At 48.6% G+C, this 20,425-nt stretch overlaps 5 protein-coding genes across 5 annotated transcripts; 3 read left to right on the top strand and 2 right to left on the bottom strand.

The window, feature by feature from the left end:
• Positions 1–20: 20 nt before the first annotated feature.
• On the bottom strand, positions 21–1,339 carry SCP_1001750 (hypothetical protein; the record flags this gene model as incomplete). Its single annotated transcript, XM_027762043.1, has 4 exons — positions 21–879; positions 959–1,037; positions 1,109–1,134; positions 1,197–1,339. 4 exons carry the CDS (start codon positions 1,337–1,339, stop codon positions 21–23), a joined length of 1,107 nt encoding a protein of 368 aa, XP_027617844.1.
• A 4,324-nt stretch (positions 1,340–5,663) lies between these two features.
• SCP_1001740 (hypothetical protein) lies at positions 5,664–6,083 on the top strand (the record flags this gene model as incomplete). Its single annotated transcript, XM_027762042.1, has 1 exon — positions 5,664–6,083. The coding sequence occupies one exon, from the start codon at positions 5,664–5,666 to the stop codon at positions 6,081–6,083; it is 420 nt and encodes a 139-aa protein (XP_027617843.1).
• Positions 6,084–6,440: 357 nt separating this feature from the next.
• On the top strand, positions 6,441–9,542 carry SCP_1001730 (predicted protein; the record flags this gene model as incomplete). Its single annotated transcript, XM_027762041.1, has 1 exon — positions 6,441–9,542. One exon carries the CDS (start codon positions 6,441–6,443, stop codon positions 9,540–9,542), a length of 3,102 nt encoding a protein of 1,033 aa, XP_027617842.1.
• A 6,398-nt stretch (positions 9,543–15,940) lies between these two features.
• On the bottom strand, positions 15,941–17,434 carry SCP_1001720 (hypothetical protein; the record flags this gene model as incomplete). The annotated part of the gene is made up of 3 exons (XM_027762040.1): positions 15,941–16,468; positions 16,522–17,370; positions 17,423–17,434. 3 exons carry the CDS (start codon positions 17,432–17,434, stop codon positions 15,941–15,943), a joined length of 1,389 nt encoding a protein of 462 aa, XP_027617841.1.
• Positions 17,435–18,294: 860 nt separating this feature from the next.
• SCP_1001710 (hypothetical protein) lies at positions 18,295–19,927 on the top strand (the record flags this gene model as incomplete). Its single annotated transcript, XM_027762039.1, has 6 exons — positions 18,295–18,928; positions 18,983–19,210; positions 19,270–19,324; positions 19,373–19,538; positions 19,589–19,689; positions 19,747–19,927. The coding sequence occupies 6 exons, from the start codon at positions 18,295–18,297 to the stop codon at positions 19,925–19,927; spliced, it is 1,365 nt and encodes a 454-aa protein (XP_027617840.1).
• Between the last annotated feature and the right edge of the window lie 498 nt (positions 19,928–20,425).

Genomic DNA, 20,425 nt, shown 5'->3' with positions numbered 1-20,425 from the left:
ACAAAATCAGACGTCGCTCCTTATAGCCCCTGCTCGTCCCGCACACGATGGGCCATGGATGGCAGAGGCGTATATGGGGCGCGGATCGGCATACTCCTAAACGGGTCTATGCTGTCCCCTCTCGACCGTCTGCGCGGAGATGCGGCATCGGTGGGCGTCGACGCCGAGACGGTGCTCGATGACGCCTTGGAGGACCGCTTTCCCACCGAGGCCATCTCGCTCTCACACAGCAGGAAACGAGAGAAAAGGCTGGAGGCGCGGAACGTGTGCGGCGTGGTGGGAGTCAGGCCATCCGCGGGCGTCATGAGCGGGATGATGAGTGAGGTGGGGGAGGTTCCGCTGTGCGCCGCGGGCTCTGCGAGAGTGCCTGCGGTTTCCGTGACGATGCGGATGGCAGGTGATAGATGGATTGCGGGAAGGACACTCAGATGGCTGAGAGATGGAGGGCGTGGAAACTGAGAGGGCGTATACGAGCTCTGGCTGTAGACTGAGACGCTGCGAGTCGAGTTAAGCGTCTTCGTCCTCAGAATGGGTGACTCGAGGAAGCTTGTCTTTCCCTGGTTGCTGACGCGGTTTTCTGCGGTATCCGCAGCGAAATAATTGTCAAGTGTTGGGCCTGAGGTGTGCGCTGCCTCTGGTGCACCGTGCACTGCATCCACCACGCTCATCGGTACGGCGTTTTCTTGGTCAAGAACCAGCTCTATGGCTGGTGGAGGATCTGGGGGGTCGACTTTGTTGCCGATCCATGTATCCGTGCTCATCCGCGCCTGTTTTTGCCTCCGCCGTCGTTGAAGGAGGATAGAGGTAGCCACGAGCAAGATGAGCGCAATCACACCGCCGACGACCGAACCAGCGATGACACCGCCGCGGTGCATCAATCTGCAAAACAGACGTATTGTCAGCCTTGACCCAAGATGACTTTGGGTCAGAATCGACGACTGTGACGGCGACTTCGTACCTTGCTTCTCGGGCACTAAAGGTGATGTCTCCGCTTCGCGAGCTCGCGCTGGAGGATGAATGAAGGGAGCTGACTGTCACTGTCAAGGCGATCGCAGGCACGAAATTGTCAAGTATCCGTAATCTGCGGATGCTGGGCTAGATGACAAACTTGGCTGCACGACACCGGTGCTTCCACTGCTAGCCGTACGTTAGAAATTATGAGTCATATTATCCGATAGAACACAACACACACGTACCTCGCCTCTGGCAGCGGATAGGTCTGTGTTACGAAAGGAGTGCCCACCGAGGTAGGAACTCGAACGGTAGGTAAAGTCAGCAGTCGACCGGAGTTTAAGTCTCTGACGAAGAGATGGGAGAATGAGAGAAAAAGCTTTTCCATGGTTTAGGCCAAGGTTCATAGGAAGTAGGAAAGAGATTGACTGATAATTGAGTCGTACTTGGAATCTGAGAAATAGTAGACGAAAGAATGGAAATGGGTGTGGTGTAACCGAAGATGATATGTTCGCATCAGCGCTTAAAATATAGATCAGAATTATTACTGCGGCGACAGTGCCAGCTCACGACGCAGTCCGAAAGAAGTGAGGATGGCACGGTTACTGGGATATTGGACAAGAGTGTATATGTCAAGATGCCTGCATAGGATGAATCAAGGCGGTTTCTCGACGTAGAGACACACCATCGAGAAGTGGCGTGTAACCGTTGACACAAGATTCAGGTTGACGACATGGATGGAGTGCTCGAGGAGTCAGTGCCACTGTTAGATACCACCAGGTAGCGTGACACTAGCGCTTTCTGCCGAAGAGACACTTCGTGACTCCGCCGGAGTTGGGAAGGCCAGAGTACAGCACAGGTCCGGATGAGCATACTGTTATAGATATCATCATCGACACTTAGATGTGGAGTAGCTGGAGCCTGCAGCAATATCAAGAACTTGACACTGTCGGTCGGATAAGCAACAAACCAAGAGGGTTCGCAGGATGCCATCTGCAATTTATAGGGAGGCCGTAGGCAAATTAATCTTCTTCAGCTACGCAAGCGCGACACAACGTACCTTATTATTTCTTGCAGCACACATTCCAGAAATGACAGCATCTTGCGATCGCTGAAGTCAGGAAGTCGCTCATCACCAATATTACTGTCAATTCCTTCGTAGGTCTCACGCTGCGCGTTGGGTAACAGCCGCGTGCAGAAACTAAAGCATGTCTATGAGTGATGAGGTCTAGACTAAGATCACTTTGCCACAACGACCACTTGAAGTGCAGTAGAGTGCAGTATGCTGACCGTCTCGGCACCAGCTGTCCCACCCGTTAGACCGTATCTACAACAGGGGGTAAAGGTCACTCGCCTCCGAGTCTCAGAGAGGTAGTCTAGGTAGTAATTGCTCTGACACCTCCATTAGTCTATTCAGAAACTCGGTTTACGCAGAACCCCCCCCTTGCTTTTGGTAATTTCGTGATGGATCTGAAAAAAATCGAAGACGCTCACCTGTCAATGTTTAACAGCGGTCTCCTGGGTCCGCTGTCGAGCACTGTGAGGGCGCACGCATTGGTCGGGCGCTAGCGCTGGTCGGTGTGTCCGATGTCGTTTATCGGGTGCATGCTCATCGCCTACCACGTCGAGTAGTGGTGTCCCATCGTTGTTAAGGTGACGCGAGAAAGCTTTGCATCAAGTGGGCATCTTGACACACAGACCAAAGAGGTGGCACACACCAAAATTCGGCAGCCGGCCATTGCTTATCGTCTCCAATGATTAATGATGACGCGGACGCGGACCCCCCTGTGTGACACGGCGAGCAATATGTCAGGGAGTCGCGGTACTCGGTGGTTGACGCCGTCATTGGCGCTCATTGACATTCCTTTGATGTTCGCATTTTTCTCTTCAGTTCCGGGGGAAGGGGGGTTTACGGGAGGGTTTCTTATGTATGCAAAGCACTGTAATAGACTCAATCCATTAGTCCTCGACATTGTTGCTTTCGTAAGAGCGCTCGTCCATCAGAGACAGACGGTGACACGATCATCCACTGCATGATGTTCCGAAACAGATGGTCGGGCTTACCACTATCAAAAATTCACAGGGTTGTAGCATGCTGGAACCGTTCAGTGTATGATATCCACAATGTGAGACTGAGGGGAAGAACACGCGACGCACGCTATGAGAAGTAGTAATCGAGCAGTGATATCCCGACGGTGACATGTTGCACGCCAGTAAGGGCACTTCTGCATGCTGAGCGTGTCGTGAGTTGGACTTGATGTGGGTCATATGCAATTCCTCTCATGCACGACAGAGTAAACCTGGCAGAGACTCAGTTGAGATCACTGGGGCAACATTAATATTGGCATCGCTAAGATACGAGCCGCACCTGTCTATGGTGTTGAAGGTGGGCAAGCTGGCGCCCATCTCGGAGGTTGCCGGCAGAGTTTTCCGTAGTAGATTTTGTATGCTCGCGCTGGTTGTCGTACGTTGGGAGAGAATTTTATCGTCGCCGCTGCGCCGTCTGTTGCTGCTTGTGCAATAGGTTATGAGCCCCGAGCTCTGACACCCTAGTGTTTGCTTCTTCCTACTGCTTACACACCCTGCTTATTCTCTTGCTGTGCATCCTTGAATCAACCGCTAGCAACGACCGGTAGTCACGCTTGCAACTGAATTTTGGCCTACACTCTCGATTTTCGGCAGTTACCTTTGGCTTGTGTGCTCATCTACCAAGCCATCCAATCATTTTCCATTCATTCATATTCCTATTCTATTCTACATCGATTTCGTCAGTGGTCACCATGCCAGAACATGACTCGCACCTTCCCAAGCTCGTTGAGGGCAACTACATTGAGTGGAGTGCCCTGATGAAGGCACATCTGGTCACTGCAGATTTGTAGGAGGTTGGCGGGCCCAAGGAGGAGGAGCTGGTAGTGAGAGGACCAAAGGGAGTGGCAGCGAAGAAGAAGAAGTGTGAGCAGGTGTACTGGAAGATCTTGATGAACCTCAGTCGCCCGTAGATGGCTTTCGTGTTGGGTTCGGAAAACCCCCGAGAGGCATGGGCTGCACTTGAGGAAACTCATAGGTCAGCATCTGTCAACACTATTCCGTCATTGCATTGCTGTTTCTTTGGAGGATGGGAAGGATGAGGCTGTGATGTTGGTGAGGGTTTGGGATGACTCAGGGGAGGTTTTGCATTTGTTTTGGTTTTTCCCTTTTCACTTCCTTACCCTCGATGGGTGTTCACCTTGTGGGAGAGTGTTGAAGGTGGGCAAGCTGGTGCCCATCTCGGAGGTTGCCGGCAGAGTTTTCTGTAGTAGATTTTGTATGCTCGCGCTGGTTGTCGTACATTGGGAGAGAATTTTATCATCGCCACTGCGCCATCTGTTGCTGCTTGTGCAATATATGGCTGCACTATAGTCTTCGGATGTGCTCAGCAGATCCAGTAGGAAAGCACACACCCCTCGAGTTTGACTTGCGCAATAGGTAAGGCACTTGTTGTAGTTGAGGCACTGCTGGAACATCCTCTGATACTTCTTCCCCTCAATATCTGTTACAGGCAAATTTCACCCTAGAGCGCTGACACTTTTGAAGTTCCGGCACGGGAGTGTTAGATTAGATAATTCATCAGTCTCTTAAGTGTCTAGACTCAAAGCAATGCAAGATGCTGTACACCTAGATACCTATTGATCAGGCTGCGCTATGCACTGCTATGTAGAAGCTATGCATAGCTATGCCTGCCTATGTTCATAGCCACAATCCTGTGTTACTCACAGGTTTGTATAGCCACACTCTAGGTAGATATAAACCCCCTAGAGTCCACTCTGAGTCCTCAGTGACTCACTTCTGGACTCTAGGTGAGTAGAGTACTTTGTCCTCAATATTATTCAGTGACTCACTTCTGGACTCTAGCTGTGTTGCCCAGCTCTTCTGTCCTGTTATTTGAGTTCCCTACAAGGTCTGCATATTGCGACTTTATTAGGTTATGAGCCCCGCACTCTAGCCCCTTTGCTGTTGCTTTGTCTTGGTCACTTTTCTGTGCCTTTCTTGTCCTTATAGTGTGCTGCATATTCTTTATTTACAAAGACACCAACTGTTGGGTCTGTGCACTTCAGTGGGCCAGCCTTTGACCTTCTTGGGAACATCCTGGTAATCATCCCAGTGACCTGAGCGGTTGTACAACTGGGTGTTTAGTAAATACTTACTGGTTACAATTACTATACCTCCTTTCCTGCACACACTCCTGAGGACTATCCTGCACTTTTTCAAACATCAGACATAATCACACACAACCCTTTACCCCTTTCCACATCATGTCTTCCACCTCTACCCACACTCCCAACTTTGCCAAGCTCAATGACTCCAATTACCCTACTTGGAGCGGTGAAATGGCTGCCTGGTTGCGCTCTGCAAACCTTTGAAGACTTGTCAATGGCAAGCTTCCACAGCCAAAGCTCTCTGGATCACCTACAGCAGCTGAGCAAACCAAGCTAGACACTTAGGAGGCCAATGCAGAGAAAGCAGCTGGTCAAATCTATTTGATGGTGGAACCAGATCAGCGCACTCACTTTGCTGGTGTGGTGGATGACCCTATCAAAATGTGGGAACAGCTTGCAGCTGTTCATCTGCAGAAGAAACCTGGAGCGTGTTTCAATGCTTATGATGATGTCTTCTCCATCAGAAAGCAACCAGAGGAATGACTTCAAGGGCTTGTCAATAAGGTCAATGCTGCCATGCAGCGTGTTAAAGACCTTCGCCCTAATGACTTTAATCTGACAAAGCTGGATGAAGAGTTAACCTCCATGGCTATGATTTGTGCTCTTCCTGTGGAGGAATATGGCGCTTTTACCTCTGCGCTACTTCAGCGTGATATCCTGAGCAAAGATGTTGTCACCCAGGCTTTTGTCACAGAGGAAATCAATCGTCATCATCGCACCACTTCCTTTCCCAAAGCAGATCAAGCACTCATCACTGCTTCCTCCTCACAGCTCACCTGCGATTTTTGTGAGGGCAAAGGACACATACAGTCTAATTGCTATGCTTTCCAGAATGCTTCAAAGAAAGTCAAGGAAAATCGCAAAGAGCGCCGCTCTAAGCGTGGAAACAAGGCAAATGCTACTGCTGCTGCTGCTGCCACCCAGAATACCACTTAGGTTGACCCTATCACTGTCACAGAGTCTGCTGGCAAAGCAAGTCTCTCTGACCCACTTCAGCTTGATGCTGACTTTGACTGGAATGCAGACACAGGCACCACTTCTCATATGACACCTCATCACCACTGGCTTAGAAATTACAAACCTTTGGTCATTCCAATCAAACTCGCTGATAACACCATTGTCATGTCTGCTGGGGTGGGAACAGTTGTATTTAATCCAGTGATTGCAGGGAAAGCAGTCAGGCCTGTGGAATTCACTAGGGTGCTGCATGTCCCAAGGCTCAGGAACAATCTCCACTCTTGTCTGTATTTAGTTCATCAGAAAGGCTTTAGAATTCACATAGAGTTCAAGTTCATGACCTTCCTTCACTCTCGTCAGACTCTATTTGTTGCCTCTATCACAGAGAACTACACTGCCTTTCTTGATGGAACTGTACAATCAGCTCCAGAGTCTGCACAGGCTATAACCACAGTCCCTCTTGATTTAAATCTCTGGCATCATCGCTTTGCTCATCACAACTATGCCGATGTCCAAAAGAGGATTAGAGAGGAGCTAGTGACTGGTCTTATGCTGGATTCAAAGCAGCAGCCTGACCCCATTTGCGAACCATGTCTGGCCGGTAAAATGCATGCCAATCCCTTCCCTACATCGGACAGTCATGCCTCCAAACCCCTAGAATTAATTCACACAGATGTCCATGGACCTCTGCCTGTGTGTACACACTCAGGATATCGGTACTGGATCACCTTCATAGATGATTACAGCCGATTCAGGGTTGTGCTATTGCTAAAGGCTAAGAGTGAAGCCTTTGATGCTTTCAAGCAGTATAAAGCTTATGCTGAAAATCTGCTTGAAGCAAAAATCAAGGCTGTCCAGGATGACAAGAGTGGGGAGTACATGTCCAATGCCTTTATACAGTTTACTCAGGAGGCAGGGATTGAGCGCAGACATACCACGTGCAATAGACCACAGCAGAATGGAGTTGCAGAGCGAGCTAATCGCACAATGGACAATGACATCACTGCTATGCTAGCAGAGTCTAAACTGCCTCCTTCCTTCTGGGGAGAATGCATTGCATCTATGGTGCATGTCTGGAACCATCTGCCTACAGCAGTGGTGAAGGGTGCAACTCCCTATGAGCTGTGGTACAAGCGGAAGCCAGATGTCAGCCATCTTCGTGTTTGGGGCTGTACTGCCTATGTGCATGTGCAGAAGGATCAGCGTACAGGTCTGGGACCACACATGCAGAAATGCGTGTTTATTGGTTATCCTGCAGGATACAAGGGGTGGAAGTTCTACAATCCTGACACCAAAAAGACTATAATCTCAGAACATGCTGATTTTGATGAGCGCTACTTCCCTGGCCTCAAATGCACTCCTGATATTCCTCCTCCACCCCCTATGTCATTTTCACCTGCAGACATTATTCCTCTACCTGTAGCACCTGTACCTGGACAGGATTTAGGGGGAGATGGTGCACATGTGCCAAATCCTATACCTGGTCCAGTTGCTTCAGAAGCTGATCCACCTGCACCACCTGCACCACCTGCACCTGAGCATCCAGTAACTCCACCACCTCCAGATCCTTCAGAGCATCATAGAGTTCCAACTCCTCCTCCATTTGAACCTATAGATCATCATCCAATTGCTCAGTGCCGGGTACCTCGCAACATTAGGCCCACCTGGAAAATGCAAACTTCACCACCACCTGTGCAGGATGCAGAGTCTGAGGACGAGTTGGATGTGATAGATGCAGATGCTGACTTTGTTGAAGTCCAGTTTGCTGGTCTATCTGCTGGAGCAGGCCCTCGGACCTATAAACAGGCTATGGGCAGTTCTGATGCTGATAAGTGGCAGCAAGCAGCCAATGAAGAGATTGTGTCTCTAATGGCCAATAACACATGGGACATTGTTCCACTGCCACCAGGCAAAAGGGCAATAGGCTCAGGCTGGGTGTTCAAGGTGAAGCACAATGCAGATGGTTCTGTAGAGCACTATAAAGGCAGATTAGTCGCCAAGGGTTACAGTCAACGCCCTGGCTTTGACTACACAGAAGTCTTTGCTCCCACGTTCCGTCAACCTGCATTGCACCTTATTCTAGCTCTCGCTGCAGCAGAGGATCTAGAACTTCGCTCTGTGGATATCTCATCTGCCTTCCTAAATGGAGACTTGGAGGAAGAGATCTACATGCAACAACCTGAGGGGTTTCACCAGGGTGGTCCAGAAATGGTCTGCAGGCTAAATAAGTCACTCTATGGCTTGAAGCAAGGTGCACGCCAGTGGAACAAGAAGCTTCATGAGGTGCTCACCAAAATGGGCTTCACTCATCTTCAGTCTGACAGAAGCATCTATGTGTACATTAGGGGAGATGTGCGCATTATTGTCCCAGTCTTTATAGACGATATGACACTTGCTTCAAAGTCCAAGAAGGCACTTGATGACACTGTCAAGGAGTCAAAGTCATATTTTAAACTCCGAGACCTTGGATCTACCCAGTTTCTGCTAGGCATAGACATCAAAAGAGACCGTGCAAAGCATACCATTTCACTCTCACAGCGCCAGTATATAGTGGATATGCTGGAGCATTATGGTCTCTCTGACTGCAAGTCTGTCAGCACTCCTATGGATCCTGGAGCAGAGCTTTCAAAGGCTCTTGCACCTCAGACACAGGAAGAGGCAGAATATATGCACAAAGTGCCTTATCTCAGTGCTGTAGGGGCACTGATGTATTTGGCCATCACCACTTGTCCAGACATCATGTTTGCCATTGGATGTCTTGCGCGTTTTAATGCCAATCCTGGTCCTGCACATTGGATTGCTGTGAAGCATGTCTTCCGCTATCTGAAGGGCACAATGGACTTAAGGCTGCACTATGGTCCCAGTGATGTAAAGGAGTTCTTCCTAACCTACACGGACTCAGACTTTGGTGGTGAGAGGGATAATCGTCGCTCCACTGGTGGTTACCTTGTAAAAGTGGGCACAGGTGCTATTAGCTGGAGTAGCAAGCTTCAGTCCCTTATTGCCCAATCCACCACAAAAGCCGAGTACATTGCTGCAGTTGAAGCAGGAAAGGAAATCCTCTGGATGCATAATCTTCTCACAGAACTGGGGTATACAGTGTCCAAAGTCTCTACACTTTACATGGACAATCAGTCTGCAATCAGTGTCTCTAAAAATCCAGAACATCATGGCAGAATGAAGCACTTGGATCTGCGCTTCTTCTGGCTTCGAGACACCGTGGAGGCAGGTCAAATTGCACCAGTATATATTCCTACTGCAGAGATGATAGCGGACATTTTGACAAAGCCCTTGCCGGCGGCAAAGATTATCTACTGCCGCGAGATGATGGGCTTGAGTGTTACAAAGCTCCTCTCTGAGGAACGCGCGGACGACTTCCGCCTCTACCTTTACCGATCACGTGACAATGATGTCACAGAGCCTAGACTGACCATGTGACAATGATGTCACTGACCACATGACCATGATGTCATCATGGTCATCGCCCTTGTCTATCCGGCACGGATCTACCAGATCATCTGATAATATGCGCCTTGTGCTCAAGGCATGTTTATCTCATGTGTGAGATCCAGACCTAGGACGCACTTTCTATCACACACACGACAAAGGCATGTACGCCTCACCTCTGCCTTACCCTTACGATACAGATACCGAACCTCATGGGCATGGCCCTAGACCCTGATACATGCGCTAGACGCACGACGACCTCGCTGCTGCCTTGTCTTTGCAGCACGACCTTATCTCCATATGGACAGATTGTCTCTCACGCAGAGTCATAACTGACTCAGTGTTCTCACGACTGTGGGACAGGTGTACGAACCCTGTGCCCTTGTATTGATACCGATGGACCAATCATAGTTCTAGTATTACAGGTAGACAGACGCCTGTACTTGTATATAAGACTGACAGGACAAGCTGGAGTCCCCATCTTGTCCTGGTTACACATCAACCAGTTTTACCATCTACATCTGTGCGACAGATCGACCTTGATCCGCAGACAGCAGCCAAGCGTTCATAAGACTACTCCACTGGGCCGACCTCTGGTCATCGTTATGACTGGAGGTCGGACCCCTCACGATTGACTTGAGCCCTTGCGAAGGCCTAGTCACTGATGACGACGAACCGGATGTACGGTGGCATGACTGGCTCCCGTAACATTAGGACAAGATAATTTTTCCTTGCTCAAGCTTCTATGCTTTAGAGCCGACACACTCTTTGATGACGACCTTTGACCTCGATCTTGTCCTGTAACATTAGGACAAGATGGTTATTCACTGCTCAACCTCCTATGGTTTAGAGCTGATCTGACGACCCCGACCTCGACCGGTTCACAGACAGTGACCGTGTCATGATATATTCCTTGACTATGATGACTTCGACCGGTTCACAGACAGTGACCGTGTCACGACTTTAACCACTTCGCAGACAGCAACTGTGTCCCGAGCAGATAGCTCTCTTGACCGAACAAGGCGACAGATACCTTGCACTTGATGACTTTGACTGTTTCCATTGACATTAGGACACCTGTGATGACAGAGATGGAGATACCGCGATTGACACTCCATTCTCTGGATATCCAACATTGGAACAACGAAGAAGACCCTTGTCTGGTCATTCCTAGGTGAGACCAGATTTTTGAAAGACAATTTATTGGCACCTTGTCCGAGACGAACTCTCAAGAGTTTACCCTTCATTGGGCGACTCTCAGGGGTCGAATCCCCTCATGCGAGGAAAGCTACGACATGTGTAATAATCAAAGACATGTACGAGCCACATGTGACTGCGAATCGGAAAGGTTTGGCCACTGTAGAATTAGTACCGATTCTATGGACTGTGATGAACTGAGGACGGTGTGCAGCCTTTGACGAAGGACTTAAGTCGCACACTTAATGATCATGGCTGATAACACCAAGTGCGGCGAGATACCCACGGTGCAGATTGATTCCGGGAACAGCAACCCGTATAAACTGTAGACTCTTATCGAGTCCGATCTGATGACCATTTGATGATTGTGATCCCTGAATGGGAGCTCGGACTGAGCAAGTGGACACTCGCTCTCCACTATAAATAAACAATAAATCTTGGCTGAGAACACCCTGCATGGCGAGTTACCTGGGGTGCAGAAAGATTGACAACTCGATGCCATTACGAGTTGATGACCATGGAATTGATTGAAGATAACGCGATTTGACACTTCAATCATTCCCCGTCGATCACAGCTCTCGACGATAAAGAAACTGAACCTGGATGAACCTTGAATGACATAGTAAAAGGTTCTGACAGAAGACGGATCCTGGCTCTTCATATAAACCAATGATCTATACTGAACCTAGGCCGAAGGTTCGACGAGGCGACGATTAGCCTGATGATTGAACTTAACAAGAGATTATATCACCGAAGAACGACTTGGAGTCAACAGTACATGACACTCCAATCCCCGATAATGACACCTGAAATTAGGAAACCCCTAATGGTCCTTTGTTGACCACCACGATGACGACTCGAGCATGATCAGACAGACATGACTTATTCAATGATGTCTGGAAGTCTCAGACGGTCCTTTGTTGACCACCACGATGATGACACCCGATGCTAGATGCCTAAATAGGTCTAGCAACCCTCGACGATCAGACAGATCTCGATGGGAGAAACTACTATGAACGACAGCCTTCGATATGGCACTTTTGATGACATGCGCAAGGTAGTTCCCCATGGATAAAAAGGATACTGGGTCACGGCCGATCCTTGGATTTGATGTAGACTGTTGTCTCATCATCTGGAAGAATAAACTTGACAAACAGACAAAATTCGATATACGACACAGCGATGAATAGGGCATCCATGGAATATGGATGGAGGTAGTCGATTCTATTCGATACCAACACACGACAAAACCCGACATGAAATATTTGATGAAGTATCACGCTAGGCCGGGGTAGTTCAAACCTAGGCCGGGGTACTTTAATGATGAAGACATGAAACTGGACATGAAACGTGAATGGGAGCTATCGCTTACCATTGGATATTTGATCTGAACCTTTGCTAAGAACATCTAGTAGGGCGAGATACCTGGGGTGCAGAAAGGTTATCAGAAGGACGAAAAACCTTGATGAAAGCCGAAAGGCAGGATTATGGCATTCACGGAATGTGAAGGGAGATAACCGATGAAGTGCGGTATCAACCCAAGATAAGGCCACAATTATCCCGATGATTAGAAACATTGAAGACATGAAACCTGAATAGGAGCTATCGCTCACCAGAAGACGATTAACCATGCTGACATTGACGATGACCAGCCAATCACAATACATGTCCGTAATGACTTAAAACTAGAAGATGACATTTGTCCGTAATGACTTAAAACTAGAAGACGATACTTGTCCGCAAAGACTCGAAACTAGAAGACCCTTGCTGCCCACCTCCTTCACCTTTTTTTATGATTTGTTACCTGTTTTGATCGGTTTCAAATTCAGGGTATTTGGTTTTTTTGAATGGGAGCTGATAGGGGATAGTAGGTGAGGATGCATATCCGAGCCAAAGGAATGAGCCCGAGTGCCCGGGTGATGAGGAACGAGTGGAATCGAGGAGTGACGAGTGGAATTGAGGAACGACAAGAGTAATCGAGGACGAGGAACTCTGCCACAAGGGCAAATTTTTTCCCCCCCTCCTCCCTTCCACCACACTCTCTTTCCATCTTGCGAATTTTTGAAGACATCGCTACACCATGAGCCCTCCTGATTTTTAGGCCGGGGTAGTAGTAGGGAAGAATGGGCAACGCGAGTTGACCAGTCACTGTGTGAAAGCACAAAGAAACAAGACTAATGGAAGACGATGAACATCGCTGAATAGCTTATGAGAAGAAGACGAACAGAAGACTTGCATTTGGAGCGAGCAATCCTAAAGGGATGCGAGTGACAAGCAAAACGAAGTTTGTGAAGCTGGATTAACACCCAGGTCAATTTTTTCATTTTCCGCCTCTGATTTACCCAGAATTATGCGATGACATAACACAATGAACGATGACACATGGAATTTCTCCATCCCATTTCCCTACCGACTTTCTTGACGACTTCAATCCAGGGAATTGAAGACCTGAATGGGAGCTGATGTTACAAAGCTCCTCTCTGAGGAATGCGCGGACGACTTCCGCCTCTACCTTTACCGATCACGTGACAATAATGTCACAGAGCCTAGACTGACCATGTGACAATGATGTCACTGACCACATGACCATGATGTCATCATGGTCATCGCCCTTGTCTATCCGGCACGGATTTACCAGATCATCTGATAATATGCGCCTTGTGCTCAAGGCATGTTTACCTCATGTGTGAGATCCAGACCTAGGACGCACTTCCTATCACACACACGACAAAGGCATGTATGCCTCACCTCTGCCTTACCCTTACGATACAGATACCGAACCTCATGGGCATGGCCCTAGACCCTGATACATGCGCTAGACGCACGACGACCTCGCTGCTGCCTTGTCTTTGCAGCATGACCTTATCTCCATATGGACAGATTGTCTCTCACGCAGAGTCATAACTGACTCAGTGTTCTCACGACTGTGGGACAGGTGTACGAACCCTGTGCCCTTGTATTGATACTGATGGACCAATCATAGTTCTAGTATTACAGGTAGACAGACGCCTGTACTTGTATATAAGACTGACAGGACAAGCTGGAGGCTGCGCTATGCACCGCTATGTAGAAGCTATGCATAGCTATGCCTGCCTATGTTCATAGCCACAATCCTGTGTTACTCACAGGTTTGTATAGCCACACTCTAGGTAGATATAAACCCCCTAGAGTCCACTCTGAGTCCTCAGTGACTCACTTCTGGACTCTAGGTGAGTAGAGTACTTTGTCCTCAATATTATTCAGTGACTCACTTCTGGACTCTAGCTGTGTTGCCCAGCTCTTCTGTCCTGTTATTTGAGTTCTCTACAAGGTCTGCATATTGCGACTTTATTAGGGAGTCCAATTATTTGTAGTTCTCTTCTGTTGCTTTTTGCTTTGCACACTTTATGACATTAACAGATCGCTTTGTACACTGGTATTAGGTAACTGCTACATGCAGCGTCTCTGGTGAATGATGTCATTTGGCGCGATGCATCACATCACATGGTATGCGTCACAACTGATTACATTGCCCGCGGCCCGGGGGTACGCCGACGTCAGGCATAGTACGGCCAAATTCAAGGCCAGCGCAGAACTCAATCAGGCATGCGGAAACATAGTCCAGGACAAATCCTTGCCATAAGTACTAAATTTCTGAATAGTACACTGACGGACAAAAGTATTTGGACATATATATCCAGAAACATTTGTTCATTCTTTCATGATGGCTGGGAGATTTATTCTAAGTTTGTAAATATATATAGTATATCTCTCAAATATTGTACCATGGGTTTACAATTTATTGGTGCAAAGCAACTGAGAAGATATGGTCAAGTGAAGCAGCTTACTATTGATATGCTGACCTTGACTTAAACTGCAAAAATTCTTGCATGGATGCAAATAAGACAATTACTTTTTATAAAATATTATACTCTCCTCTTGCCTATCATATGACATTTAGGGATGAAATGATAATGCTTCATATAAAGAAAATCCAAATAAAACAGTGTGCCAAAAACTTTGCTCAGGAGAAACTTGCTTTTACAGCGCTTTGCAAGTATATGCGGAATCGTCGTCGATGGATTTTGCGCCGAGCTCAGGACCCGAAACCGCTCAGCCACTGCAGCCACCGGTAAATTGCCCAATTGATCAGGTCCAAGAGTCCGAGCCTAGCCACAACCAGAGAGACCATGCCCAGAGTGTCTCATCAACCAATCGCCCCACGTGGGTTTTCTACGGCATCCTAATGCAGGAGCTTAGACAAGCTTCGGGCATGCCTCGGACAACTGCTTTTGGGAAATTCGCGTCACTGATGGCCCTCCCGGTATCCTCCGCTAGACTTCCGGTAGTAACGTGCCACTACAACAGTTTGGGGTCCTGGGCTCGGGGCAAGCTCGGGGCGCCTGAGGCCAAAAATCCATCGACGACGATTCCGCATATACTTGCAAAGCGCTGTAAACCGAAACATTCTATATAATAATATCACCAATACATTCTCTAAGCCCTATTCATTCCTTACTCCAAGTTTCATGACTGTTGGCTATGAATTTCAAGCTGTATGTTATTAAATGTACTTGTGCCACAAAAAATTATGTGAATTGTTTGCAGTAATTGTGAAATAACTACAGCTGAAATGTCTGATCTTTTTAAAGATATGACAAGAGGGCCCTTCATAGTCCTTGTATTGCCTATCAATATAAAACCAGAAGATGTGGTGTGGATGCAAGAACAGTTGTTTTTATACCATCAAAAGGTCATAACTTATAGCCAGCCTAGTTCTTCTATATTGAAGTCATGTAGAAATCCAAGTGCAGAATATATTAAACAAGAGACACTTGACATGTATTCACCAAACTTAAACTGAATATGATAGTTATTGTGGAGACATAGATAATTTTCTACAAGTATGCATGTCCAGATACTTTTGTCCGTCAGTGTATCTCTCGGGCTTGTTTGAACGCATTATCAATTATCGTGATCTCCAGTTCCTAATAATACCTCCTTTGTAGTGAGCAATAGAGAACAGCGACGCGTACATTGAAAACACGATAGCGATGCAATCAAATGAACTTTCGACGGTAGCATTTGGGACTAGTATAGAGAGACACAAGTCCGAGGAGTGTACACCGCCTCAACGCTGAGATAAAAAACCAGTCACCTTAGCATTGGGTGAAAGATTGATGAACAACTGTACTCACACTGTCTGCCCGGCATCACCGAATGCTGGTGGTATGCATATCTGTGAGGCTCGCGGTGCGCCTCAACGGGATTTGTTTGCCCCATATATCCCATATCTCGATGAGATTTTTCTCTGGCACTGCAAGAGCGATCCTCTGGCCATTTGGGCTTAGAACGCTGCCTGCGATGCCCTTCGTGCCGGCCATCTTGGTAACCACGTCTCGAAGGGTGGGATAAGAGCGTACAACCACGGAATTCGAAATCTTCGACGTGCCAAGTTCAGTGGAGGTATTCAGGTCATTCCGCTGGTTTGGCTGGGCAGGTTGAGGCGATGGCGTCACCTTTCCTGGCCCGTGCGTGCTCACCAGCTCCTTGCACTGCGTCGAAAAGTGGAGCGACGTGACTTGCGCGTCAACTTCAAGCCGATCAGGATAACGCGACAGGCGGCTGGGTGACGAATCGTTCATGTTCTCGACGTTCCAGATACGCACAACATTGTTGCCGTCCGGTGCGGCGTCGCCGCTAGCAAGGATCTTCGTTTGCCAGGGGCACCATGCAAGGGCCTTTGGGGTGGAATTTGAGTTGCAGATGACTTTGAAATGTACGGCGTACATACCTGCACGGGCCCGGCATGTAGCATTCTTTTTCGTCGCTGGACAAGGTCGCCTACGTCCAGAGGAACGTTCTTCCTGACGTCCCAAATGTGGACCAATCCAGCTTCGTCACCACTGGCAAACAACTTCCCCCCTTCGCTCCAAGCTAAGCTGCAGATCTTCGCCTGATGGCGCGTAACTTTCTTCGCTTGCTCTTTCATCTTAGAGGACTCTTTGACTCGGGTATCGAAGTGGCGGATTGCTCCTCTGAGGCCGCCCACCGTGAGTACAGCAGTATTCCATCGCATTGCTGAAACGCCTTTCGTACTCCAGCTTCTGATCATTTTCTTCGTCGGCACGTCCCACAGCTGCAGATGGCCTTTCGACGTGCACACTGCCACCATGTTCACCTGGTCTTTTCCGCCACATTGAAGCAAATGCAGATACCCGTGCGCGTCCTTTATCTTGCAAAGTTGGCCAACGTCGTTGTTGGCATTGGACCCGACATTCTTGTAATGCACGCGCTTGCCGCGGCCAAACATTACCAGATCGTGAGCTGACCAGCTCAGAGGCCAAAGACCTGTGGCATCATCTGATGCAGAATAATCGATGGTCTGCCTGCAAGAGCGCAGATGGTTTTTTGCAGACGTCTCTGGATACGTAGGAGATGGTGGCCTCGATGCTGCAAGGGTACCGGATGAGTACCTCCTCATAATGGCCAATTCGCTGTGAGGCACTGGGCGGATGTCGAGGTGACCGCGAGAAGAACTCGAGGTACTGGAAAGTACTGAGAGAGGAGGGAGAAGGGAGCCATATCCGGATTCTTGCAACGGGTCCACGTCGTCCTCGTGCAAGACACCGAAGGGCCGATGCTGTTGAGATGACGTATGAGATGCGAATATGTTGAGATGTAGCGCCACCTACTTCTCTAGGCATACTTTGCTGTCTCGGGGGGGAGAACAGCGCAGAAAGGCGGGTCCTTTTTCGCGTGTTGTAATATTTCACGTCGGACAAGACCCGCTTTCTTCCCCCCGCTATGGTAGGTTCGTCGGGACGCGAGCTACTGAAAAGCGTCAGAGAGAGGTTCGTTATATCGAACTTGTGTGCATCATAAATGTTAAGAAGAAAGACAAGCCAATCGACTACTGTATCCCCTACTGTTGCGGACCGGTCGCGTGGCCACTGGTCCTGGGCTGCAGCTACTCAGGAAGAAAGAAGAAGGCAACAGTTCAGCCAATAACGCAGGGTAGTTACTTCAAGATGCAACTGCCAGGAAATGACGTTTGCGCCTGCCAGAACAAGGCAACGGCCGCAGCAAATGGGCTCGTACAATGCTATGACGACAGCGGATGTCCCGCTTGAAGCGCCGATGTAAAGTGAGAGCGAGCAATAAATGTAAAAGACAAGGCATAATAAGGTTATAGTCCATACAAGGAGGGTTGCGCAAGTACTGCGAGTTCGCCTGAAACTCTCGCCCGCGATCTCATCAACCGGCGCGTCGGTGGCTCTTGAACGATTCGACTACACCACTCATGAAAGAATAGCATACCTAGAAGCCACAGCGCTTGAGGTTGAGGTTGACATCTCTCTTGACGGATGGAGAACGGGGGTGGTGGAAGAAAGAGGTGAAAGCGAGACTTTCCAACTCGTCTGGAGAAAACCACGCAGGCCACGCGCTTATGTAATTCAACGCGCGACGCGACAATGTCACCTGACCGAGAAAAGGCGCGCTAGTTGAAGTTCGTGTATTGTATGCTTCAGCCTTCGTTCCCCAGCATCATCATCTCTACTCGTTAATGCCCAGGCCTACAATCTCCCTTGATAGTCTTGGATACGACACAACAGTGCGCTTTCGACTGAATAATCTTGGCGAATTCTTCACGCAACCTCGCGGAGCTGCTGTCATCTCCCGTGAGACAGAACCGTTCGGACACGGTGGATGGAAAATATTCTTTCAATCCAATACCCGGGCAGATGATGATTGCTTGCAAGTGCGGATCGTGCCTCCCAAGGAAGGCTCTCCTGCCGTTGACTATTCTGTTATCGGGGAGTCCTCTAGGGGGAAGCTCTACTTCATAGTAGCATCTGGCGTTTCCACAGCATTTCACCCTCGTTCGAAAGCTGCAGGGGGTGATGACGCGCTTTCTCGAGTTCACGATTGGTCCCGCGACGAGCATTTGCGAAACGAAAATAGCCTCATCGTTACCGTGAATATCAAAACAAGTGCTCCCTGCCCTATGCCAGCAGCTCAGCCAGGAGAGAGAGGCGAGATGTTTAGTTTCCTCCATCGAACGATGATAAATGAATCCCCCATTAACATGAGATACATCGCCTTTACTCGTCGCATATCCTCTGGACAGTTGACTTGTGCTCGTGCGATATTCGCCAACGAGCTTGTTCTGACAGAAGCGAGTGCATATATGGAGGACTGTGAGTATAAAGATTACTACCCTCTCCATCTGTTTATGCTGCTGAACTTCCCAGTGCATTATACCGAGCAATTTACGGCCATTGCGCATCGCCTTGACGAGGATCTTCTTGTCGATGATTTAAAGTCTACACAGACAACCTACATGGACGACGACAGCGACTTCGAAGACGACGGCGAGACTCAAGCAGTGACTCGACCCCGGGATCACGTTGAAGGAAGCTATGATGAGAGAAAGCCATCTATTACAGCGGAGCACAACCAGATAGATGCTGACGACACTAGTAAGTACCTTTCGAGTAAATTCCGAGAGGGAGCCAAGACTCGATTAACCTTTCAACAGTGCTGAATGATTTTGACGGAGGAACTGTAGTGGTCGACGGGGCTGCTGCCCGAACGTAAGTCTCAGTGGAGTCATCGCTCCTAGCCTCTGATCCCTGTTATAGGTGGGAAGCGTTCATTTTCTACTTATACAGCGGAAAACTTGAATTCGCCCCATTGAAGAGTGCCGGTGCATCAATTCGGAAGGAATTCTTCAAGAACCATCGGGAACGTAAGCCGCAACTTCCTACCCCCTGTTCCTGCAAGTCTATGTATCGTCTGGCAAAGGAAGTAAGTTGCTTGCGATTATATGTATCAAACTATGTCAATGCCAAACTTAGATCGAATGTGAGAGCTTGCGAGTTTACGCATTGGGTCACTTGAAGTGCCAGCTTTCCGCGCATACGATCCTGACTGAACTGTTCAGCGAATTCACCGCACGGTACGTTCATAGAGCATTTCCTTGTGGCGAAGCAGTCAAGATCGTTTATGGTTGCAGATACGAAGAAGTATACAAAATGGAGATGAAGACACTAAGAAAGCTCTGGAAGGAGCTCGAGGGCACACCGGCCTTGCAAGAGAAGCTCACCGAGGCCGTGAAGTATCCACATGCGGGACGCATCGTGGCAGATATTTTTCAAATGGCCATGAACGCTCCTGGTCTACGACACAAGTATTGAGGATTCCGCGCCTGCTCCCTCGGGTAGAATGTAACCGTTCTTATTGCTGGAAGTATTATCAGTTTCTACTGCTCGCAGTTGCGTTCGCTTGCAGTCCTGCACTTTGACAAAGCTAGATCGGATACCGTACTTGCACGGAAGCAATCCGATAGTCGACCACCTTGCAGTTCACCATGTAGCAGCCGCGATTACCAGGCAGAGACGCGACCCCTTCTTTGTGTAAAATCCAAAGGGTTCCGCCTCCACGGAACCGTCCTAACTCCACCCTCGTGGCTACGCACCATACCAGACTACAGGGTGAAATATCAACACCCTCAGCAGATCCCCCGATGTCTTGCAGTGTGCAGAAAGTCAATTTGCATATGTCCAATTTGAAGGATCACAGTAGGGAAACTTTCTTCTCGTAAGCTGTTATATTACGGCGTCAGGCTCATACGTCCAACATACAGATTCCTCTACGGACAACATCCACGCAATTACGTACCAAGACTCGAAATG

This window comes from Sparassis crispa, assembly GCF_003851025.1.
Source record: "Sparassis crispa DNA, contig_000009F, whole genome shotgun sequence".
Taxonomy (NCBI): domain Eukaryota; kingdom Fungi; phylum Basidiomycota; class Agaricomycetes; order Polyporales; family Sparassidaceae; genus Sparassis; species Sparassis crispa.
The sequence above is the reverse complement of the archived record's forward strand: the minus strand, read 5'-3'. Positions and strand labels throughout refer to the sequence as shown.